At 35.7% G+C, this 27,108-nt stretch overlaps 1 protein-coding gene across 1 annotated transcript in view; it reads left to right on the plus strand.

Moving 5' to 3' along the window:
* Positions 1-2,760: 2,760 nt before the first annotated feature.
* The window catches only part of LOC140143535 (polyamine-transporting ATPase 13A3-like), a 35,741-nt gene continuing 11,393 nt past the window's right edge, over positions 2,761-27,108 (plus strand). Inside the window, exons 1-20 of the mRNA XM_072165366.1 lie at positions 2,761-2,817; positions 3,139-3,306; positions 4,043-4,110; positions 4,553-4,696; positions 4,985-5,065; positions 6,215-6,284; positions 6,697-6,831; positions 7,334-7,397; positions 7,516-7,647; positions 8,165-8,332; positions 8,616-8,726; positions 8,919-8,965; positions 10,106-10,294; positions 12,395-12,456; positions 12,664-12,808; positions 13,342-13,443; positions 14,212-14,380; positions 18,150-18,270; positions 20,404-20,528; positions 26,817-26,983. Coding sequence (XP_072021467.1) covers positions 2,761-2,817; positions 3,139-3,306; positions 4,043-4,110; positions 4,553-4,696; positions 4,985-5,065; positions 6,215-6,284; positions 6,697-6,831; positions 7,334-7,397; positions 7,516-7,647; positions 8,165-8,332; positions 8,616-8,726; positions 8,919-8,965; positions 10,106-10,294; positions 12,395-12,456; positions 12,664-12,808; positions 13,342-13,443; positions 14,212-14,380; positions 18,150-18,270; positions 20,404-20,528; positions 26,817-26,983 — 2,325 coding nt within the window. The remainder of the gene's footprint in view (positions 2,818-3,138; positions 3,307-4,042; positions 4,111-4,552; positions 4,697-4,984; positions 5,066-6,214; positions 6,285-6,696; positions 6,832-7,333; positions 7,398-7,515; positions 7,648-8,164; positions 8,333-8,615; positions 8,727-8,918; positions 8,966-10,105; positions 10,295-12,394; positions 12,457-12,663; positions 12,809-13,341; positions 13,444-14,211; positions 14,381-18,149; positions 18,271-20,403; positions 20,529-26,816; positions 26,984-27,108) is intronic.

The raw sequence follows: 27,108 nt of genomic DNA on the forward strand, positions 1-27,108 counted from the left end.
CGTGGAAATTAGACACATAAAACAAAACAAAATAAACAGATGATGTCATTAAAAATAAATTCAGCTTTCATCTCGACATTAATGGAGTGCTGTGAAAGTGCACATGTGATCGCACTATATCAATACTATTGTAGCGTATCTATTGCCAGACAATGAACTTAACAGACAAATTAATGGTGTCCTGTGAAAGTGCACATGTGATCGCACTATATCAATAATAGTGTAGCTTATCTTTGCCAAGCAATGAAGACCTACGTTGTTTTATCAAAATGGTAAATATCTTAATGTTGTCAGCAGATGATGGGAGACATATAAATTATAATATTCCATACCGAGATGTCAATCCTACGAAACAAAATTATAATATTGTTGAAAACAGCTCCATGAAAGATTTAGTATGATCAAAATAATCTACTATAATTGTTAATTGCTGTACTTTTGAGTGCAACATCATTATATTGACATTAAAACACACATAACATGATGTTCCTATATCGTATGTTGCATTCGTATTACGCGCTGTTTACATGTCTTTATCTTCACATGATGCATAACGCATTTTCGTCTCAGTCCCCAGTACTGCTAGTGGCACATCGTATTGTGAATCGACCGAATATAATATTATAACAAACAGTCATGACTAGCCATCTTTCTTCCTGGAAGCCCACCGACTTTTTTCAGTAGGGACCAATTTTTACCTGAAATTACAGAGAAAAAATTTTACATTTTAGGATCAGTAGTAAACGTCTCATCAAGTTGAGTTATTGTAAATTTGTATTATCGTACTCGCTCCTAAGTTATAATAAAAGGCTGAAAACATGCAGGACCTATTTAAGGTTACACCAAATGCCGAAGGATTTAGTATAGAGCTCCCTTTATCTATTCAATATTTTCATATTTATCCCGTATTTTCCCTCATTCTTCAAGCCCTGCCCTCTTTACTTAAAAGACACATTACCTCATACAATACTGATAAAAGCACGATAGAGGGCGATATTATAGATTAATGTTAACACTGCAGGATGTTGAAAACAGTCATTCCAAAAACAACAAAAAATCAGCATCGCTCTCACCCAAAGACCCCATATTTTTTTATGAGCACATGCTCTCTCAGACACCCAAAGACCCCATATTTTCCTTTTCGATCTGTCACCAACCCTTTTATTTCCATTCCATTTGAACAGAAATGAGTCATCTATCACTGATTTTGTTACTTTTTTTAAATCCATTTAGAACTAAAATTCAATTTTCGAGGCTTCTTTTAGCTCTCACCCAAAGACCCATTTAAAAACAGGTCATATTCTCACCCAACGCCCCCCTGATTTAGATCCAAATGGTCCGTCTCTCACCCAATGACCCCATATTTTGTACCCTTTGCTCTCACCGAATGCCAAAAACATGCTCTCACCCAATGACCCCATATTTTTGATATTTCGCTCTCACCAAATGCCCCTTACTGCGAAAGTGGCAGCCCTACACCTATATCCATTTCATATTGAAGTGCCCCCGGGGTTAATATGATTGCGTACCACGAGGATGATCTAAAAAGCAATGATAAACTGGTACTTGCAGGTTGATTGATATAATATACGAGTTTGGACTGTTTATGTTCCAAAGGTCAATGATAAGGTCAGTCATGAGTTAACGAACTTAGGCACTGATCAGTTCAGCAAATACTATATTTATCTTTGATTTTGATATCTCTTTATTCAGTGGGAGTACACATCATAAGAAAATGGAGGGAAGCTGACTAAATTTACGACGATTTCTGAAGTCAAAAGTTGTTTCAGGAAATATAACATCGGGAATTACTTGACATCAGGTACGAAATGACTATTGCTTCGTTATTATTTACTAAGTGATACGTTTATCATTGGAAAAAGCAATGAAATAAAGAATACATAACTTTATATTATCTATTGTCAATATTATCGCTGTAAACTTGCTTGGATTACAATTCATTCTTCATGCAGTTATTAACAAAAATGATGATGCTCGTGCTAACTGAGTCTCCTACTTAGGTCAATGATTGTTCTTTAACTTTTCCCAAAAAATCTATTATAATAATACAACCACTGTATTATCAGCAATGCTATAATAATGAGTGTTTGAATTAATCACATACTACTCCGTAGGCCTACTTTGATATGATCCACAACTAGCCCCTAACACTTTTTGAAAGAGATCCAAAAAGTACTCACATACTACTCCGTAGGCCTACTTTGATATGATCCACAACTAGCCCCTAACACTTTTTGAAAGAGATACAAAATGTAAAACGTTATGTGTAGTCTTATTTTTTTACAAATCTGAGCCCACAGGAGTAAACTCTCAAACAATACAGTAGGTCAGGTCTATGTTAAGGAACGTTGTCTTATAAAGACCCCTGAACGGCCTCTTTTTATGTATAATTAATCATTATGAATGATGTGGGACGCTATCAATTGGTCCAGATAAGTAAAACAAGTAAGGCTATACATATATTTTTACATTTTTACGTTTTTACGTTTCGTAAAATATTTTGTTCCGATATTTCAAAAAGCGTTAGGGGTTATGTTTAAGTTGTGGATTCTATACTTGCAAGTTGCATCCGCTATTTTCCCGGATGTTCTGTGTTATATATAATACTTATGCAAAAACACAATCATTTAAAATCAAACCACTAACTCGGGTGGCCTTACAATTCGTTCTTTTCTCCATTTTTTTTATATCTTGCATTGGGCCTATAGGCATAACCAGGTCTACTAAAAGAACGTAATTATGGATAGGAAACTTGGTGAGAAATTCACAATAGCTGAAGACAAGGATGATCCTTTCGTAAGTATAGTAATTTTATTATAAATTGTTGTTTAGAAATGTACCTTTTATAACTAACCAATCAATTTCCAGGTCAAGTTTAGCTAATTAAGCTCCTTAATTACATAGTTTTTTTAATTTGAATAATGCCTGGCATCGTATTATTTATAACTGGATTATTGAAATACTAAATTATATCTCTTTTAATATAACACTCACGGATACAATTTTAAAAAAGTGTTTTGAATTTTTAATACTGTATCATGATTCTCATTATTATCGTTGTTGTTGACGTCATTGTTGTTGCTGCTGTTGTTATCACCATAAACATACCACATACAGGAATGCACTGGGTACAAGAAGGATTCAACGAAAACTGCAATATGCTACGTGTGTTACGTCCTCACGCTGGGGTTTCTGCTACTTGTGTTTTACTGGCGCAAAGACTGGAAACTAAAAGCAACAGGAACAGTTTGTTCCATCGAAGAAGCGGATGCCTTGTTGATTCAGGTAAAGGGGTCTATAAAGTTAATATATTTCTAGGGTATATATGTTGCAAGAACCTATCTACAATAGTTGCCATGTGTCGTATTGTGTACAACATAGAATACCGAAATTGTCAAATGTCAATAGGGCAGCTATTTCAAGTAGATGGTTTTGTACTAACTATTCGATTTCTTTTGAGCTAAGTATAATGGAAGTAAAACTGTCTCCAACTTAGTCATACAATAACATTTCGTACCGATTAGTACTTATTTGTTATATGTTACATGTTTGGTAAAAGTAAAAGGTAAAGGAGTCGATCCTGTATAAACAGTGATCGGAGTGCCCATCTCTCTTTCATTGGCGATTGGGCCAGACTCCTCCATGTAATATTGCTATAGGGGGATCGCTACACCTCCTCTACAGCGAGTCTGTTACCTTCCCAGCATTTAAGAATGCCGGTACCCATTTAAACACCTGGGTGGAGAGGAGTAATCGAGATAAAGTGCCTTACTCAAGGGCACAACACGATGGCGTCGCCGGGCTCGAACCCGCAACCTTTCGATTATGAGTCAGTGCCCGTTCCGCTAGGCCACCGTGCTCCCTTGCAACATGTTTGGTAGCCATATACAAGAAAAAGACTATACGAAAAAGGACAATCACATCAAGTTGTATCAGTGACGTCGACAATTAAATCCAATCAAGGGATTTAAACCAATCTTTTACATTGTTATACTCTAGAAGTAATCTTTTACTTTCACAGGACATCTACAATCGGCAACATGTAAGCCTTATACAGCCTTTGGAGATAGCCGGACTGTTATTGTACAAGTAAGTACTATCAAATTAACTATAATCAATAAGATCAAATGCAAAATAAATAGACCTCTTACACAATTTGAATCCTAACTGGTCCCCTAGTAGACTGAACAAGATTTTAATAAAGCAGACTATTTGTGGCATATACAACCATGATGACTCCGCAACCAAACTCGAACAAACTGTATATTATTGTGTTTTTTTGCTACCAGATTGACAATCTGAAATACTTTTTGAAATTTTGAAATTAATTCTTAACTCAAGCATTAGTGAGGAGTGTAACACTAAAACTATCCGGAGCCAGTAAACGAATCTAAATAAACCGTATACTTTACTTCACCAAGAAGTTAACACGCTGGTGTCCAAATTGGTACCAAAAGCAGCTGGCCTACTATTAAAGAGTGAATATGATTATGTTGCTATGCAATCTGTTTATTTATATTTCTACACCCAGTGACTTCAATCAAGAACATCTCAGAGAAAGCATGAAGGGAATTATTAAAAAGGATGTTGTGAGAAACAGCTCCATCAACTACTTTAGATATCAAAAAGTAAACTACATCTGGGATCCATCAGAGAAGAGATTCTTCAAGTTGAGGTAAGATATAACAATTCAATAATTTTATTGAAATTTGTTTTGTTTGTGCTGTTCATTTTTTTCTTAACTCAATTGATACAACGTGATATGAAGAACAAAACCAATCAGGGCGTAAGTATTAAATTAGATACATTCCCGCTATTTAAATCATGACACCACTGATAAATGGTCCAGATTAAGAACAAGTTGGCATAAATTGTATATGTACATTAAATCTGGACCTTCAAATTGTCCTACAACTCTAGCTCTAACCAAGTCAATAATATTATGGTATATGTTGCGTTACAGAGCATTGGATGGTAACACGCCATGTGCCGAATTTTACACCAAACACCATGAAGGTTTGACAGACGAACAAGCAGCACACAGGTTAGTGTGGTAGATAATCAATTGAGTTGAACATCGCAATCGCAGACTTTAGGCCTATATACAAATGTGGCCGTACACTATGAATGAGCCGTAAAGTCGGCAAATTGTATTCTGAGTTACTGTGTAATATGTGCGTAAAGGTTGTATTCATAGGTGCCTCAATTTGGTGCGACAAGTATCTCATTTGAACACTGTTTAAACCAATCAATAATCCTATTGCTGAAGAGGATAATAAGCTTCTACTTATTTATATAGAATCCTTAAATAACTCTAGTCTTTGTTTGCTTTGGCTAAATCCTGTTCAAATGGTTGGTTACAAATCATTGTATTTTGTCTAGGTATGTATAACCAAGAATTAACAATGAGAGGATATTGGGGATGGTTTGAAATGACCGCCAATTATGACTGTTTGATATTTATTACCAGCAATGTGGAAAAAGAGACACATGTATAGAACCAAAAAAGGTACTATTTTGTTGAAGGAGCAGAGTTCAACACACCATAACCCCGCTTCTGGATATTGTTTGAAGTTAATGATATGTCATTTTAAAGCTTATGATATATATTTTCTAAACAAAATTGACCGGGGCCGACTTTAAGGCTGATTTGTCGTGTACGGTCACAAATATAATACAGAATTTAAAGATACTATCAGTGATTCCAGCGAATTCATAACAACATTTAATTTGTTAGGAAATGCTTAATAGTGACGGATATATAATAAAAACTAAGAAAATCGTAGTGTTGAAAAATGCAAAGCTCAATTGAAATGCATGTAGGACAGGGCCAACATACAAGTGCCTGTATAGAAAAACCCAGCTCCCAACATTGATCAAAATAATGCCACAGAATGCTTGTACGTAAGGCTACTTGCTGTGACTACCATTTGTTTGAGACTTGTTTGAGGACAAGAATCTGCAAAGTTTCCGAATTTTGAATCTACCCAAAAGAAAAACAAACATAATGACGTCGAATAAATCTTATAAGCATTTGTGAGACATTTTAAGATACTAACAGCCTACATAATTGGTGAAGTAATAAAGCAAAACGTGTACCCTTGAACAGCCTTTGAATACATACATACATACTATAAATTCTTATTTTATCTTACTGGTCGGTTCTTTGTTCTTTTGTTTGCTTTCCCAACAGACAAGCTGTATTTGGATTCAATCAAATAATCATCAGAGTGAAACCCATTTTATTGCTTCTTGTACAAGAGGTATGACCATTTGATGAAAATATATGACACATTTATATTATACTTGCCAATTAAAAAGCTTACGATAAATGAAACAAAGTGGAGTTGAAGCAAAATTCAGAAATTGTATTTGTTATACCTGAGTGTGTATGTGTTTAATGTCAAATGAGACAGCTATTCGCTGTCGAAATGACGTAATAATCGGGTTAACTACCATAGGAATACATGACTACATTTTTTGAATAGATCGCCCTGCACTACAAGCAGGTTGCACTCATCACATGTGTATGTCTGCAATCATAGATTGAATTCAATACCGCTCTTTTCAAAGATACTAATCTTACAGGTGCGAGTAACCAGCATTTCTTTGACATCTATGGCTGAATGTGGCTTTGTTTTAACACAATAATCAACTTTATTTCATTTTTATCAGGTGTTAAATCCGTTTTACATATTCCAATTGTTCAGCGTTAGTGTCTGGTTTGCAGACGAGTACTACTATTACGCCGTTTGCATTATACTAATGTCCGGAATATCGATTGGTGTGTCGCTTTATACAACTAGAACGGTGAGACAATCTATTGAAGGATGTATATAGACGAATCCAATTTCACGCATTCCTACACCTCAATAGCAGCCATAGCTGGATCCCCGTCGGCTCCATCTTACCTAAAATGTGAAATGATGCGGCCTTGGAGGGTATTTTGAACTGTATTCTATCACCCGTGTTACATGTAAACAAAAGAATGATGACAGTTTACAACACAAAATAATCTAACATCAAATTTTAAGCGGCTTTAATCCACCCAATTGGGCAGTCACAACACCAGTTGGGTGTTGCGGGGACCCAGTAATGGCCGACCAAATCCTGACCATGACTTGGCTCCAAATTATTTGGAAGAAAAACACCCAACACACCTTCTGACATTTTTCTTTTATTTATTTAATTTATTAATTTATTATTAATTTATTAATTTATTAATTTATTAATTTATTAATTTATTAATTTATTAATTTATTAATTTATTAATTTATTAATTTATTAATCTATTAATTTATTTATCGTACAGCAAAGTGTCACTCTTCGCGATATGGTGTACTCGGATACAACTGTGCAGGTTCTACGAAATGGAGGTAACATACCACTATGTCACTAACTTTAAATGATCTCTTTACCTAGTAATTAAAATAAAATACTATCATCTAACATATTATATTAATCTTGAATTTACGTCCACGTCTTCCAATACAGAGAAGATTGAACTAGGAGAAGACCTTGTAGTTCCAGGAGATGTGATTATTATTCCTCCGCGTGGATGTTCCATGACATGTGATGCGGTTCTGTTGTCAGGGAACTGTATCGTGAATGAGAGCATGTTAACTGGTAATGTTGCCTTTTAAATCTCGTCCTACTGAGCTACTTTTTGTAACACAAACTAAGAAGAAGGGGTTATTGCACCCCTCCTTCCACATTTTCTCTCATAAATGTCATACCGTAAAACATCGTCTACAAGCATAGCTGTCATCAAAAACAATATATATGCTTGAAGACGAGATTTTACAGTATACCGTTATATGTGTTATCAATGTACCTGTAATGACAAGGTACCTGCATGATAAATAATAACTTTTATCAACTCATTGCATTGCCCGTTGTCTATCGCAGGAAGCAGTTAAATATGATGGGTTGCCAATCTATAAAATCCACCAGTGTAGTGGTAACACTTCACGAACATGTTAGTGAATATCTGCCCCCATGATTACACAAGTTCACAAAACCCCTTTGTTTAAAATTAAAATTCTGTCAAGTTATATCAAATTATATCAAACCTGCTTGTAATATTTAAAAAAATCATTCAAAAATATTCTCACCACTACCATCATTTTTTTTTCAAGAACAGGTGAAAGTGTACCAGTTACAAAAATCCCTCTTCCGAAAAATTCTTCTGATAAGGCAACACCTGGGATATATGTTCCGGATGACCACAAACGAAACACTTTGTTCTGTGGAACACGGATTATACAGACAAGAGGCACTGGGATGGTAAAAGCCGTGGTTGTGAGGACAGGTAGGTGATTCAGAACTAGTTGATTTCATAGAAAGGCGACAAAAACAGTCGTGACTGATTTTAATTCAATTATTTGATACAAATTCAGACATTATTCAAAATGTTTTTTCAAATACATTTAAGGTGTTTTTAGAGCTTTTTTGAAATTTCGTATTCAAAATGCAATTTGCCTTGATATGACTGATGTTGTCACAGGCCCCCAAAATGAAAGTGTTAATGTGGGTGACCGACCCCTTAATGTCAAGTGACGTATATTATGTCATTTTATTTTTCATTTATACAGGTTTTTCAACTACGAAAGGAAGTCTTGTACGATCTATTCTATATCCGAGACCAACGGAAATTAAACTTCACAGAGACGCTATACGATTTGTCATAATGCTGTCTATTATGGGTACATAAATTATACTTGTTCCGATAGTTCCGATATTTGAAATAAATGTGATATGTAAGCCCTCAGACTAATAATAATAATAATAATAATAATAATAATAATAATAATAAACAACAACAACACTAACACTAACAATAATAACACTAATAATAATAATATATAATATTTTATATTGATATACTTTTCTTACAGCTGGAATTGGCTTTCTCTACACAATTATAATCATGGTAAAAGCTGGGGTAAGTTTGGACGCAACATTGTGAGCATTGTGGACGAAGCATATGTAACCCTAACATGGGGCTTTTAAATACCGCTTAAACCTAGTAACAGCTCCATGGTCACTGGGTCCTAGCAGTTCACATAGCAGTAGGACGAGCAAATGAAGGTTAACGATGCACATTTTGTACAGGCACATGTCTTTATAAAACTGCCGTCGGTTGCTGAGAGTAGCTATACTTAAGCTTATACTTATACTCCGCGCTCAAAGGAAGGTTAACGATGCACATCGTCCACGCCAGGTAAAGAATTATTTTGTACAGGCATGAAAGCACGTGTCTTTATAAAACTGCCCGTCGGCTACTGAGAGTAGCTTCTATTACAAAATAAGCTTATACTTATACTCCGCGCTCGGTGAGCGATTGGGTAAAAACCAAATCATTGGCTATTAAAACCAATCGCTAATAGCTCCGCGATGTAATCAATTCAGCTATGAGTTTTCTTTCAAAATATTCAGGCTAAACCTATTGTCACTGTATTGTTGAAGTTCGAGTCTATATAGAATAGTAAACTCCGGGACAATAAGATCACATTCGAGATGAATTGATTTGATTCATATTTTTAATGAAAATTGACTGCATGTGGTGATCTGAAGGTGTAGATTCTTATGATATGATTATATTCTCAAAGCCTTGAAAATGTCCCGTTATTTTTGGTATTTGTACAAAACCTTTGTAAGACTTGCAGTTGAATATACGTGTTGAAAGGATATGATAAGCGTCACTGTGCCTGCGTCTTGAAAACAAAATCTGACAAAAAACGTAATGGGGAAGAAACGTATATTTTTTATCGTAACCGGTGGTGTGCTTAGCATGATTCTATAGGCCTTTCTCGAACAAAATCCCCACGCGTGGCTGTTGAAGAACTAGTGGATTCGCCCTACTATCATGGCAATTTCTGACACGAAGATCTAGGGATGATGACACTGTGCGATGGGCTAATACTTAATATGAAGGACACACCCCAGTCACGAGTTTTTAATAAAGCAAACCATCGATTCACGCTGTAATTTGAAGCCATTATTTGACTGACGCTTGGTGGGTGTGATAAACGCGTTAGTCGTTCAAAATGTACATTTCCTTGTTTTTCTTGATCATTCTCAGTCGCCAATAGATGTCATTATCATCCGTGCTCTTGATATCATCACCATTGCTGTACCACCAGCTCTACCAGCATCGCTAACAATTGGCATGGTGTATGCCCAATTGAGGCTGAAACGGCAAGGGGTGTTCTGTATTAGTCCAACCAGGATTAACCTCTGTGGAATGATGGATGTTGTATGTTTTGATAAGGTAGGCTACATAAACGTATTTTCAAGGATCCCTTTAAAAAATCTACAAAATTCTTCTTTACTCTCTTAAAACCAAAGATTGAAAAATCAATCTTAAAGATTGTGTTGAGGGAAAAGTCTAAAATTAGATTGAACATGCAATGGAATTTAGTTAAAATTTTCAATCTTTAAGATTTCTCAATCTTAATTTGGACTTTTCCCTCACCCCAATCTTTCCATTTATGAGAGTACAGCTTTGGCTCTAATAATAATAAGATGTCTATTATTGCCCCTGGGGTGACCATCATGAGACCTTGCGATAATATGTGATTTTCATAAAGAATAGATTCATATTTAAATGTCAGTCTTCACTGATCACATTACCCCCTTTTAAATTTGAAGCCAAACAAAAGAGGTAAAACAAAGACGTTTGACGAATAGCGATATGCGCACAGTTTATACCTCACATCTTCAATGACTCACCGATACACATGCACGCGATGTGTTTAGTATTTTAATCACGTCTTGTAATATAGTTGTATAATTTAAGTTGTATTAAAGGCCCATTCAGTGATTTGCTCATCCGGACGATCGTAAAAATCATCAAAATTCAGATTTTGGTACCTTTGTAATTGGCATAGATGTGCTAACATAGCCTGCTAGTGGTTCGGTCGAAAGCCGTGTATTTTAGACAAAATAAAGCATTTGCATGATTCTGGACTTTTGATACTGACAGTACAAAAAGTCCGACTCGAGATCGAAAGAAGCTCACTCTCCACGTACCAACACGCGTTGCGTATTGTTTCTACTACTTATTACATCAGTAGCTACTATTTTAAACAAAATACACAATTTTAACTGTTTTTCATATTTGAATTGACCGTTAGTTTGCCTCGGTGACCTTTAATTGCTTATTTTGTTTTCTACTACAAAAATTAAGCGTCTGTTTTAAATCAATTTAGACTCTACTTCCCCGTGTTAGAAACACTGGACTAGGAAGTTTTTCCAGTCGATTGGTGGCGCACTGTACGAAAATCTCGATTTTCTCGAGTCGATCTGAGTTGAAGTAGAAAACCTTTCTAAAACTTCTGTTTTTGACTAATTTGTCGATGTATTCAGGGAAAAGTGGTTTAATGAAATTCTGTAGACTTATTCTTTAGTTCTAAGCAACTCTGACAAATTTCCATTTTTTTTAATGTTCCTGTGAAATCACTGAAAGGGCCTTTAAGTTGTAAGTTAAGTATTTTAGTATATTCTCTGTAAAGCGCCTTGAGGTGTTTCGTAAGGCGCTATATAAATATGCAGTTTTGTTGTTGTTGTTGTTGTTGTTTAGCCATCACTCGAACGGTGAACTCTGAATAAAACGAGAGAGTCTTTCACATTGCATTTTAGTATACCACTGGCATTACAATTAGTTACAATTATTACAAAACGTTGAGGGTGTCGCTGTGGAGCAAATCACACATTATGGTTTTAATTAGTCGTCAAGTGCTATGCAGACATGTATAGTTAAAGGGGCATTTCGTGATCCACAGCCTCATCCCCCCACTTTTCCCAAAAAAAGTTGAGATTTTTACACCACTGGATTCCTCTGGCTACATAATGTTTGCGTACAAAACATTTCTTGCAGATTAATTCGTGAAATTTGAATTTCGTTCTGGTATACCAGAACGAAATTACAACACATTGTCTATGGAGCAGTGTAATACACATTTATAATCATGCATAACTCGCAAACGCAAAATCGGAATCAACTGAAATTTTGGAAATAAGCTTTTTCGTGGATATCTACTGAAAAATGTCATAAAAAGAGGATGCTAGGATCACGAAATCCTCCTTTAAATTCCACTGAAAACTCTAAGGTGACATTTGACAAATTGTGTTTTTGGAATATTGATCTACAAAGAGAGACCTAGTACGACTAGGGTCATACAGTGTAGTAATGATAGATACCAGTTGCATGTATTCCTAGGCAGCCAAAGATCAATATAGATTACTATAAAATTGAAAACCATTACCCAATGGGATCATCGGGATAAAATTGTTTTGCAGCGTGTTAAGTACGTGTTACAAACATCCCACTGTCTTTACCAAGTCAACAAAATTGCCTTGTTACTTTTAGACCGGAACTTTAACTGAAGACGGTCTGGACCTAATGGGAGTCCAAGAAGTGTTACATAAAAGGTATGTGAGCGTTTACTTCTAAGTATAACATGGCGTGGCAGTTGCTAGATATTAGGATCTGAAGTTTCTTGTTTTGCAAGAAAATCTAATGATATTTGTTATTATACAAGAAACCACTCATAAATGGTACATATCAACGCTTGTTCGAAAGGTTTGTTCATATATATTATTCAGATTGGCATATTAAAAATCTGTCGTTTTTTAAAGATTTTCGCCACTGCAGAATAGGATCAATAGTATTCAAATCAGTCGACTTATATCAGGTATGGCATCGTGTCATTCCTTGACGATGATAGAAGAAGAACTAGCTGGAGATCCAATTGATCTTAAGATGTTTCAAGCTACGGGATGGGTAAGACGGAAATGTTTTGTTAATTATTGTTATCATATTAAGTCGTCGTGATTGTTCGCATAATGTTGACTCGTATACAGCTACAAAGTATCCCTATCTAACCCTGAAGTACCTTATGTGATTCGCCCAGCAAGAATAAGGACCAATGCAAATCGGTTTTATATTGTAAAAAGATCTGAAACGTCGCCCTCTGTAGTCAGAATAGTATAAAAGGATATGGACGCGGACAGTTTATCTTTGTTTGCTATTCGGCACTATGCGAACGTTGCACACTATGATTAATGGTTAAGAATGTCACCAAAATAATTATGAAGAACTGCTGGTGGACCGATTGTCATTACTGTTATGGCGCTATTTGCTACCAATTTATCATTTATTTAAATATATCACTCCGCGGTATTTCTCTCTCATCGAGCTTGAAAGACTACGTTCTGGTAGCCATACTCTGCTATTTGTGCTCAATACCTTTGCATTCTTGCTTTATATCGTCAAAATATTTTTATATACATTTATTTGTATATTATATAATTCAGATCTTTGAAGAACCACGAAAACTGGATTCCAGTGACGAATCAAGTAGTAGACCTGTCCTTACGATTGTGAAAACACCACACAGCTATGTGAACGATGACAATGTAAGTATTGTGTTACGGACCATGAGGCATTGTTAGATTATTTATTATGCAAATCCAAACTGACAGTAACTTGTTATTGTTCACCCCGTTGTTACACTTTAGCACGCTTTGTAGCGATCAAACAGGTGTTTTGGGATTCGCTTCGTAGCGTCGATTAGGTACCTATTTTGCCCAATGAAATATACGCAGCGTGCTTCTGCGCAGTAGAGCTAGCTAGCGAGCGATGATCAGCCTATTTAGGGTTAGGGTTAGGGTTAGGGTTAGTTATTAATCGTAGATTATATACGTATTCATTGTTAACATACTAGTACTAGTATATTGTGTGTATGCGCTTATTCCGTAAATAATAAGTATGATAAATAGACGGATTTCTGGCATGATGACTCGTAGCATAGTGGTAAGCGTGTCGACTGTGGATCCATAGGTTGCTGGCTCGAACCCCGGTCGATACTTGGTAGAATTTTAAAATTAAGTTTCGTTTCTTTTTGTTAAGTAAGAGGTAATAATAGTAAGTATTTCCATCTCAACGCTAGTAAGCCTTTTGTTAGGTGTGAAGAGGCACGCTTTGTAGCGCTTGTTAGGTACCTGATCGCCTATCGTGAAAATGTGGCAAAAGCCTGTATTGTTGTGTCTAGAGTTATATGAAAGGGTGTATTTTCCGGTGTCGTAATTTTCCGCAGTCATGGCGTTCAGATATCTTTTTACATCTTACTTAGAACTATAATGAGTGTTCTAAATCAACCGATAATAATTACATTCTGGTTTCAGACCTATTACGAAATCGGCATCATTCGACAGTTCCCCTTTTCAAGTAACCTTCAGCGCATGAGTGTAGTGACACGTACCAATCAAAATGAAGACAAAGATCACGAACCAATAGAAGTTTTTGTGAAAGGTGCACCGGAAATGGTGGCGTCCTTGTCAAAACCAGAAACAGGTAGGTTAACCAAATTAACAACCAATCAGGAAACCATCATAAACAAACAATAAAACAAGCAATAAACAAATGTCCGTTTGTGAAATTTGAATAAATCGTATTAGTCGTAATTTATCTTCGTCACATTTATTTCCTCGACAGAGCAATAAGAAACTGACAAATCACAAATGATTACAAATAATGTCAACCACTATTATTATATCGATGGGATGGCACTAAATTGAAATGATAAAATTAGTTCCAATGGTTACTAGTCAGAAAAGGGTTAAGTTAATATTGAGGGCATTTCAGGTTCGGATAAGGGTTAGGGACTAGGTTAGGGTTAGCTTTGTGGTCAGTGTTATGGTTTGGGTTAGACTAGGGTTTGCAGAGTTAGGATTATAATCAGGGTTATGTCTGGATTAGGACTTATTTATAGGTTAGGTTTAGAGTGAAGTTTAGGATTACGGTACGGTAATGAGTAAAGGAGTATTTCGTGATCCTAGCATCCTCATTTTATGACATTTTTCAGTAGATATCCACGAAAAAAGCGTATTCCCAAAATTTCAATTGATTCCGATTTTGTGTTTGCGAGTTATGCATGATAATGTGTATTACACTGCTCCATAGACAATGTGTTGTAATTTCGTTCTGGTATACCAGAACGAAATTCAAATTTCACGAATTAATCTGCAAGAAATGTTCTGTACGCAAACATTATGTAGCCAGAGGCTTTTTTTTTTTGAGACAAGAGGTGGAGGATGATGCTGTGGATCACGAAATGCCCTTTTAAGGTTTACATTGAATTATTTGGTAGCTGGACTGTGATGATCAATCGTACTATCGACATGTAACCGAAATATGCACTATATAATAATAAGTATATGGTCGAATCCAACCAAAAGTGTCCACGGGCCAAAAATAAAATTCCGAAATAAAAATGTCTCCACAATTTTTCCTTTTGCCCATTGATTGATGACATATTGGCCTTATAGGAACCAAAAGTGCCATTACTAATCTTGAAAAATAAATCCAGGACGTGTGATAGTAAATGTGATATCAAAACCCAATGTTACCTACGAATACCACTAGGATGCTTTCACTATCGCAATATTAATCAACCTAAAACAAATGGAATATTCCCATTAACGCTTTTTTCGTGTAATGTAGACCACAGGGTGTCAGGAAAATGCTAACTCGACCAGAAAATATTTATTTTTATTTTTATAACGAGATCAATATGATCTTAGTCAATTTATGCTAGTTTATTTTTGAAAATGAAGTTTAGGTCAGTTTCTGTATTTTATTTATCAAATGAGTATGAATCAATTTACACATTGTATAAGAACGAGTATGATATATGTTTTCAAGAATATTAGGAATTATACGCATACACCTAACGCTTTATACAATGAAAAGGTGAAGAAACCCGGGTATTCGTAGGTAACATGAGCGATTTAACAACATCTGTATTGAGTTTATAGGTTTAAATTTTGCTATTATGGTAATGAATTAATAAAATGGTAGTTTTAGATCTCTTTCAGATGGTACGTCCAAATGAATAAATGCTTTTACCTTAGATCAAAAATTTTTGATGCTTTTAGCCAGATTTTGACCACTTCATTTTGATATACAAGTAGTAAATCAGCAATTTTACATAATAAATAATTGTTGAATGAATCCGTATATGGGTAATAATAGTGTCCTGGAGTACCGCTTAAAGTTTTTGACAATTAATTTTCATTGGTAGGGACACTTCATTACACATGTCATGTATTATGCTGTATTCGTAAGTAACATTTCAGTATTTGTAGGTAAGAATTAGACTTTTGGTGGATATCGCAATCAAAACTTCATTTTATAAAGCACTTTGAATGTATTATTTTCTTTATGTGCGTTTATTGATACTTTAGACCCTATCATGTATTAATAATGCCGGTTCACAGCGGTTGAAAGAGGATTGAAGTAAGAAAGAAAGGCACTAAAGTGACTTTAATTTGCTTAATTGCACACAAATCGCTTAAAACCGTTATTGCAGACTTGTAAAGTCCATCTTGGAGTCAGTTACGTCTTGTGGCCTTTCGTTTGAGGGCAACTACAATTAGCTTTATACCAGGGTCCATCAATGTGTTGTCTAGATCATGAGTCAATGAGAACAGTCGTTTTTTCCATGGTATTCGTAGGTAACCTTAGCGAAAACGTCAAAAGTTACCTTCGAATAAATCAATTTGGACACAAATTACTCAGAAACCAGAAGGTCGGTAAACATATAAAATGAAGCACACATGACAGTTGACAAATCCAAGTATTTATCCCCTTCTAATCTTCTTTGAATCTGATTTTTCTTTCAAATGACCAGACCGTCGTCTATTTCAGTACATATTTTTCACCAATTAAGCCGTATTCAGTTTTGCATGGTGGGCATGTATGAGAATTCACAACTTTCATTGACATATGATTTGATAGCAAACATACAGGCCTTCGTTATGTACCAATATGGGCATTGGCATGAATGGCAGTGTTTCACAATACTGTCATGATGTCAAAGTGTATTCGTAGGTAACATTCGGTTACCGACATTTACCTACGAATACTTGCTTTTATTGTTGACATCTCAGAAATATTTAAACGCAGGTTATTGAAACTTGGTAGAAATAAAGAGTGTATTACCCTGCACCTATTGCTTAACTATTGTTTACTATTCTCTCACTTTGTGGAAATGGCACAGCTTTTAACATGTATTCGGAGGTAATGCATATTTTTTACCAAACCTACCTTTGTGCCATTTAGAATTTCTGGCAGCTAAACACAATAATAAAGATGTCCGAATGCAATGCATTTCAGTATTGGACATATCAAAGCTTGTATCAATTGCGCATTTATTAGTGATTTCCATTTTTTAAAGATATATCTAGTGCTATGAAAAATTGTATTCGTAGGTAATGTAAAAAATACCACTCAAAAATTATCACAAAAATTCATAATTATGTACAAATATGTGAAACATTGAACAGGCAATCTTTGAATACACACCTTTCAGGAAATCAATTTAGATTCAATCCAATGACTTCTTTTCATAACTGATTTAGATGTTTTTAAAAATACTTTAAGAAATATTTTGAAAAAATGGGTAAAAATAGCATGTTTCTGTGTCTAAGTTTTTCACAGAAGGGGGTCTTATTATATATGGCGCGAAGCGTATGATCAAGGTGCATAAACACAATACAAAAACGAATGCCAATTGATTAATACTTTTAAGTTATGGCCCTGAACATGCCGTGTACACTTTTGGTTGGATTCGACCATATACATTAGTGCGTTATATCAAGCCTGCTACAATTGAATCTGATGTTACTTTACCTGTCATAGCGCCATCTATCTTACGTATTTTCGCAATTATATATAATCGTTCCACTGTGCAGAGAATTACGGAAAGGAGGATTAATTCTGACAGATCGTGTTGCGTTATCGTTTTAGTTTTTAAATGGTATGTAATAAAACACGATATGATGGTATGTCACTGTAAAGATCGCAAATACATAATTCGAATGTTACGATGCACTATGTTACTTAAAAGTCCTTAGATTAGAAATCAATCTACCGATTGCGATCATGTGACAAATCCAAAACTAGACTAAAATATTCAAACGCACTACATTCGATCCTAATTTACTATATTGAATATTTCTATCGTAAGTTAGATGTTCTCCCTGCCATTATTAGAAACTTACAGAGAATAGAGCAATTAAGCAAACAAATATTTTTCCTATATTTTTTGTTACAAACACAGTGCCGGATGATTTTGCCGACGTGCTAGACTACTACACCCAAGAAGGCTTCCGTGTGCTAGCTCTAGCATATAAAACTCTTGATAATGCGATTGACTTGCCGAAGGTGTTTGATATATCAAGGTATTTGATCCAAATTGTTTTCCTTACTTTAAATACAATTACCACCCTCAAGATACATGGGCTTTCTAAAAAAAAAAGTAATGTGAAACTTATACTTTCGGTTCCTAAGATTAAAAAGTTTTAACTTTAATATGTTAAATTTTAATTAATCAAAATTATCTGTCCTCGAAAGAGCCAAACAAGGACTCATATGCCCCTTATTCTTTGACTCTCTTCGATAACTTTTTTAGTTTACAAAGGCAACGACCAACATTTTAAAGCTGTATCCAAATCCAAAAGAAGAGTCAATCCTAGTCATTTATGGGGTGGGTGGTGTTTTTTATAACAATGTGCACAGGTCAATAATAAAGAAAAAGGAGGGTATGACCACGGGTATTACCTCATTTCATAAGATTTCCAAAGACTCGGCATCGTAATATAGTAGGAAACAGGACAAACATCCGGACTTAATGAATGAGACTGATTAATGCACATATCAAATGCAATCCCGGCCCCTGGGGACCCGGGGATGGCCGGGTCGTGGGCCGTGGATTTGGGGTTTTAAAGTTCAAGTCCCGGGTAAACACCTGGCCAATCCCGGACCCACCCGGGCAAAACTCGCAACCACTCCCCGCCCCCCCGGGGCAAATATCCGATGCAAACCGATGCAAACCCCGGGTATTCCTCGGCCCAAGTTCCCGGCTCTGAGCATCGGATATAGTCCTGGATCTTAATATGGTTTTAATATCGCGGCAATCTTGTCATCACACTGGTCATGCGGGCTCAAAATTTGGCAGGTATGTCTTCAATGGACTGCCGAGCTCTGGATATGATGCTGGTGGATGCACACGCTTCAAATATAGGCCCACATGTGTGTTCCATTGCAAATACGTCAGTTACTCACCTTGTTGCGGAACATCTAAAAACGATAAATGAAATTAGGCTACCCAGATTCTCGTCACTAGCGCAGAGCTAGTATATATTAAGTGAAGGCCTACTTGCTTTACTGTTTAAGTATCAATACACGGGCTTCAACGTGCACAGTTTATCCATATGCCGATTATGAACACACGTATGGTTAGTTAGAAGGAAACTAGATCCATGTTTCAGATTCGGACTATAATTATTGAAGTTAAGAGTGTGTCTAACATTCAGAAGTGAAATTTACACTTTCGGAAATTTTTTTGAAAATCTGTATATTAACACAAGACATTGAATTCAATTTTTATATCATACACTTATAATAATTTTTTTAAGAAGAAAAATACAGCTCGAGAATTTATAAAGGACATGTATACACTACCTATAGTATAGTCCTCTATTAAGTATTATGGCCATGTAGCAGTCGATCGCAGATGTCACAAAAGTATCATGGATTCTTTTATTATCACGGTCAGTTTTGTTTTTAGTGTAGGCCTAATAATTTAAAACTTTCCTCTCGGCGGGTGGTTAAAACTTTTTAAAAATAACATAAAAAAGCAGGCTCTCGTTTGCACATGCATGTCAAGAAGCCAGTGTGGTCTGGTTAAACGTGCTAACTTTAGAGCCCCGCTAAATAGCAGATACATGGCCTACTGCAAAATTTGGAAACAACAGCCAAGATTAGTTTTTGGAATGGATTTATATGAACAGTAACATTAATGTGGATTATTAATATACATCCACGGCTCAAATACGGCTAAGTGATAGGATTCCCCGGCCCGTAAATGCGGGCATCCTTACTAGCAACCCACGGGCATGTTCACGGCCCATTTTACTGGTTGGAAAACCCCGGGTAAGTTACGACATAATCCCGGCCCTCGCCCTGGTAAAGTCCCACCCCAATTTCCCGGGGGTTTGGCCGACGTCAAGTCCCGCCAACACCAGCTCACCCTGGACACATTTTGAGTCAATCCCGGGTCACATGATGTCAAGTCCCGGACCATCCCCGGGTCCCCAGGGGCCGGGGTTGCATTTGATATGTGCATAAAGGGGACCTAATCTTTAAATCCCTAAGTTTCTTTTGTTAATTTTATTCCCATGTCATCATTACATCTGCAGCTGCACCTATGCCTCTAGATATATTCCTCTACAATGGTTAATCCTTTCCTGTTTTCACTTTTTATATAACCAAAGAATGATTTATTTTTATCTTATTTTGTTCGTCTAATACAGAGATGAAGTTGAAAGCGATTTGGAGTTTCTTGGTATTCTTATCTTACAAAACAAGTTGAAGGTGGAAACTAAACCTGTTATTCTCCAACTCAGAGATGCACAAATATCAACAAAAATGGTGACAGGTGGGTGCGATCATATTACAGTATCAATGACAAATAAACAAGCCTCTTGTAGTGACCGGAAGAATCAAATTATATAATCCCGAACTTACTACAGGGTGTCCCAATAAAAACAGAACCCTCATTGCGCCCTCTTTTTCTCCTATTTTTGAAAAGTTGATCAAATGTATTTTACTATGTAAAAAAACCTTAACTTGTTAGCTTTAATAAACCTAAATAATTATTTGAATCGGCTCCCAATTTTTGAGGATATGCCCTCGTTAAGAAACGTACCCGTTTTGCACTCTGTCCACGGATGAGGTTTGGCTACATCAAAGATTAAAGCTTTTGAACGCATTTACTATGAGCGAGAGGATCACCAGCTAGCCTCCAACATCTTCGCAACCGTATTACTGCTGTATTCGCAAGTATACGGCGCATAAGGAGGGTACGAAATGCAATTGATGCAATGAGGACCAGTGCTGTAACCTGTATTCGCAAATGAGGCAACCAGGTAGAGGGCAAAGCAGCACAGTAAACTCACTTTGGAAGAACCAAGGACATACCAAGCAACCCTTTTCTGGCTACCCTTTATCCCCAAAAGAGAAAATGAATTATATGCATGGTATACTCGTAATCAGTCTATATGAGACTGAAAATACGGCAATAAATAGCGCCCTCTGTTGACCAAAGGCGACGTTGAGGTATGTGGCTGGTTGGCATCGCTCAAAGACAATATGGCTCAAAGACAATATGGCTCAAAGACAGTATTGCTCAAAGACAATATTGCTCAAAGACAATATTGTGTACACAATGTTGCTCTAAAAACTATAGCAAACAAGCTTAAACTAGTAAATTAGCCCCGGATAGAGGGCAGGGCCTGGAGAATGAGGCAAATTGTATGGGTATTCATGAGTGACGGACACCCTTTATTTCTTAAATAAATCCCACAGAAGATACGGCCCTTTTTTATTTTTAACTCATTCCAAAGTAAAATAAAGTGCCGGCAAAGCAGGCACTGTGTTGTTACTTGGGACATACTTTGACACAATGACACACCTTTATCATTGAGCCGCCATGTAGGATTAGAAACTTTGAAATCCTACTTATGTATATGTTTCTGTTGCAAGGTTCTCTCTAACTTTGCATTTCAAAATAAAATTTGTTTTATATTGTGAGGTGGATTACGGTAATAGTTTATGCAATACAGTTTTGAAAATGAAAACATAATACGTTAAAAGGAGTTCCTTGAGTGAAAGAAGATAAAAATATGTTTTTAGTTACAGACATTTTGAAGCCTATAGCTTCTCGCCATGTGATAAATTAAAAGTAAAGGTTTGAATGCCGTTTCTATTTACAAGAAAACTTCCAATTTGTTAGAATAAACACATTTTTGAATGATAAGTCATGTTAGATTAGGAATGCAGCACATTATCAAGTTATTCTAATGAATAAAGTCAACCGCTCGCACAAAATTCTGTAAATGTCACTTTAAATCTTTTAAAAATAGAAAAATTAAGAGCAAGAGATAAAATCAGCGATTAAATGATAGATTTCAGACGAAGGCGTAGTTTTTAATCTTCGCGTTTAAAGACCACAAATCTTACGAGGATCACCTTTCAAAATAATATAGATATGGGGCTTGAATAAATGTTCGACTCATGTTTTAGATTATTTTGTTTCCTGTCTAAACTTATCTTTCAATTACATCACTTTAGTGTATAAGCGTTTTACGAATATCTTCAGAGTTTTCTAATTTTGCGGATTTCTTCAGCGACTACAAATGTTTGCTTAAAGTTCAAAATTTATTTTAAAAATATATGTATTTGATACCCGGTATAATTCAGTTTTGGAATATCTCAGTACAGATAATCCAGAGCCTTGGGAGTAGTCTGTAAAATGTATTTGATATTTATATTTAAGTTACACTTTTAAAGTGGCTGTGATTTAAAAAAATTCTCTCATACATACTGTCACATGTTCTTTTAAACTGCATTATGCTTTATACGCATGTGTAGACATAATATACAAAACACATTAGCATAAAATTTTATGAAAACTAATGTTTAGATTAATTCCAGGAATTAAGCCCGAAGTTCTTTAATTACAGTACAATTTCAGTTTTATATTAAATCCGGAGATCTCTGGTATTATTTCGACTCCCCCGATGTAATAACGGCTAACATGTCTCGTGCATGTGAGCTCATGTTTACATGTTTCATTGAATCAGTGACGTATAAACTGTATGCATATCGCTATATATATATGTCTTACGTCTTATCTATGCGTCCCAGCTGCCTGAAGCTCCGCTCAATAATACATGTTATACGATCGGCGAGTTAATACACATATAGACGCTGGGATGAAAAGCACTTTTCTTCGTTTTACCTCATTAGTTTGGCTTGATATTTAAAAGGGAAATTAACATTTAAATAGGAATCTATTCTTTATGCAAATCTATTCTTTAAGGTCAACATGACTATTGATAACGGCGAGGGTAGTTATGATGTAATATAAGGTGATAATGATGATGATGATGATGATGATGATGATGATGATGATGATGATGATGATGATGATGATGATGATGATGATGATGGTGATGAGTTAGGACAAGATTGATAATCACCAATAAATATGACCTTTAGCATCTAGGGCTGGACGTGGCGAAGAGAATGGACCTGCCCCCATAGGGCTAATATCACTTTGTCTAAAATGTCATATTCAATACGTTGTTTACGAATAAGACCCAAATAATGCGCCGTGGTTATAGTTCCCGATGATTCTGTTTGATCCAGTAAGGACAGGTTAGATGATGTTTTTCATAACTAAGTTTGGAAAGTGAAAATCTGTTGCGAGTGCTGCTTTATCGAAATATATATATATAACACGTTTTTAACTTAAATTATTATAATATATCAGATTTGGAGATAAATGTTTCCAGTGTAAATTAGACATTAAATTTACTAGATGAATACGGTACGCCAACTTGAACGCCGTGTGGTGTTAATTTTGCCCCATTAAAGACTGTCGATTGGTTACACCAACATCACGCGACATGGCGAGTTTCAAAATCATGTGATATTGGGAGTTTTCAAAATGAGCTCGTTCAAAAACTGGCCTTTGTATTCTTGATATGGGTATTATTTTTAATGAATTGCCAAATAAGGCAAACAAAGTCCATTTTTGACTAAAAGAGTCTGAAAAGAGTAATTATTGTAGTCAAAAAAGAAGAAGCTATGGCATTTACTTTTACTTTACGCATTTTAACATTAGGGTTGATACTATGGTGGTAACATGTAGTAGATTTACCCCAAGTACTCTTCAAAATCAACGATTCTATGGACATTGACCCGTATATTTGATAAAAAAGCACGATATTCTCATGGCAAATACAATAATACAATGCGAATGTCCCTCAAGTAGACATTGATTAAAACTGACTCTTCGACTTGTCTGATTTCTAAGAAGCTATTAAAACTTTACTGCACCTTTAGGCCACCTGAAAGCCCTAAAGTAATATCTCTTCACATTACTTGAAGTTGTTTAATTCTACTTATAAGGATATTTTATGCTGCAGGTCAGATACAGTATTGTTATTGGGTTGATTAGGTATTAGAAAGGTAAAACACAGTATCAAAAGATGTATCAGTTCAACGACCACTGCGTCGGCTTAAATCCGGAATTGGCTATGCACGGATTTGCGTTTTGAGTTATAACGTCAGTTATTTTGTTGTTGTTGTTGCTGTTTTTGTTTTTCTTAAACAAAAATTAATATTCCCATTAATCTCATATTTCATCTGGCACACTAATGATATCCTAGTTCACTAATATCCTAATTTTGACTAAAAGAAGAATTTTAGTCGAAAACGAAGAAGTTGTGGCACTTTTACTTAATGTATAAGGCTTGATAACAGGACATAATTGATATTATGGTGGTAACATGCAGTGCATTTCGGCCCTGATTTGGTAAAACGATCTAACTTGAAATTTTGACATTTTGAGATAAATCCATATCTTGGGTAATGTGAGGCGTTCTCTCTGTTGGTGACATATTTCGTTGAGGAGATAGCAGAACCTATTTTGACACTTAGTTAGATAATTTAGTTAGAGGGCGCCAGGCAAACTCTAACTCATAAAACACGTCAAAACAATCTCAAGATTCCCAAAAATGGTTGTTATTTCAAAATTACTCAACCAAAATAGCAAAATATTTGCTAATACATGTAGTATTTTTTTAAATATTTGGTAAGATATTAAATGTGTGCATTAATTTATTTTATGACGAAAGAAAAACGTCAAGAGTTCAAACTTTAAAGCTCGTTTTCTCGAAACACCCATTTTCAAGATTTTACCACATCAGGGCCGAGTCACCCATGATCATTGTAATACTCCTACAAACCAACGATTTTAAGGCCATTGACCCGTAACAACCCGATATTCTCATGGCAAATACAATAATACAATGTGAAGGTCCCTGTAGTAGGGATTGATTTAAGCTGACTCTTCGACTTGTCTGATTTCTGAGAAACTATTTAACTTAACTGCACCTTTAGGCCACCTCAAAACCCCATAAGTGCTATCTCTTCAAATTACATTCAAGTAGCTTTATGCTACCTATTAGGCTATTTTAAGCTGCGGGTCAGATGAAGTATTGTAATTTGTTGATTAAACATAAGGAAGGTGAAAAAGGTTTAAAGAGAGGTATCAAGTCGAAATAACACAGAGCAAAATTTAGTTCATTGCGAGGGCGTAAATCGACTACGGCTATGTTCAAAATCGATGTTTTGAGTCTTAAAGTCTTGACTTTATCTGCAAGAATTATATCCCTATAAAAAGCAATGAATCTCTAATTCTCTTTGATATAATAGCACATAGATAACTCTGGAACATCAACAGCGTGTAATTACAAGTTCATGTTAAAGCCATATTATAACATTTGCTGAGAAGAACGCCCTCAAACAAATGTAATGTAAGATTCTCTGCAAAAATCAAGACTTTAGGTGCTGTAGTTTTGTCATAAATGAATAAACCGCCGAAACCGTCGTTTTATTATTACGATAGAAATATTAGTCGAACACGTATTTGTTGTTCATAGGCACACCCCTACGTACACGGCGTGCGGGACACACACACACACGCCAGAGGATCGTACTGTATTACATCCGCCGGAGTAACATGCATTGGCGCTAGTAGTAAATTCCAATTTTCTTTGCTTTACCTCACTTGTTCGGCTCAAAATTAAAAGGGGAAATATCTGACAGTAAAAGTTAACATTTTAGGGAAAATAAATACTAATCTATTTTAAAAGAAATGTTATAATATGGCTTTAAAATGGAGGACCAAAACCGTTTAAGTGATGAAAGCCGCTGCTGGCTCTAAGCCTTCAAATTTGACGATGTAATTTCAGTGTTTTTAGGGGGAAATTTATTGTCAGTAATACATTAATGATGCTTACATTCAGTGGGCTTGTGCTCCTTTGTGATAAGGAGCACAATCCAGCTGGAACAGTCCCAGCAAACACAAAACGTTTTCAATATCATTCACAAAAGGTTATAAAAAGGTTGTCAGAAAACGTTCAATGTCGGGTTATATAAAGGGTATAATGGGTATATAAAACGTTTTCATAACATTAAAAAAATGCGCAACGTGAATCTAGGGTTTTTTCATCAAAATTGTAAAGTAATGGTAGAAAATATGTCTGCATCTTACTCTGAAATATACACATTTTGGTTATACAGCTTGGTATTTTTCAATGATTTTAAGCACCTTTTTCAGATGCCATGCAAGAAAATATTCATTTTGCAAGCACTGTCTAGCTCTAGGTATTCAACCTAAAACGATTTTAATATTTAGGCCAATTGATGAATTTTTGGAGCAGGGTATTTGATTTTATGCAGATAATCACTATTTAGCAGTCAAGTTAGCTCAATTTATAAGGCGTTCGACTATGGTGCGAGAGGTTGCGGGTTCGAACCCTGGCGGTGCCTAGTACGCACTCGTGGTAAAAATTGAGTTAGCTTGAAATTCCCCTGGACAAGGAACTTACTGCAAATTTGTCTCATTGTAACCCGTACGAAACTCGAGGAGCTGATCCTGGTTGCGAAGGTTATTTGTGGAATGTCTAGGGTGTGCGCTCTTGAAGCAGCAAAGTCCCTGAAAATGATGTGGGGCCGTAGTGGTCAGCGACAACCTGTAAAGTGTGCTGAGGCTTGTTGATCAACATCTAGGCGTTGTGCCTGTGCGTAGCGCATTATAAATCACAGCGCTTTTTTAGCGACTTCATGATTGGTTTTGTTTCCTTATGCACAGGTGATAATATATTGACTGCCATCAACGTAGCACATAAGTGTGAGATGATTTCGCCTATAGATGATGTGTATCGAGTTACTTACAATGCGGGTAATGTGCTATATACACTGCTACCGCCTATACATGAAGATGTTAACGAAGAAAAAATACAGAATGGAAAGAAACATGTAAGCAAATGTGTATTATATCAGTATTATTCCATTTTAATTGTCTGTTTCTATCCAAACATATAACAACTCTTTTGTGAACAATATTGTCTTTCTGAAATGTCACAGCTGCGTTTTTCTGCATG

Source organism: Amphiura filiformis, unplaced genomic scaffold, assembly GCF_039555335.1.
Source record: "Amphiura filiformis unplaced genomic scaffold, Afil_fr2py scaffold_22, whole genome shotgun sequence".
In the NCBI taxonomy this organism is placed as follows: Eukaryota; Metazoa; Echinodermata; class Ophiuroidea; order Amphilepidida; family Amphiuridae; genus Amphiura; species Amphiura filiformis.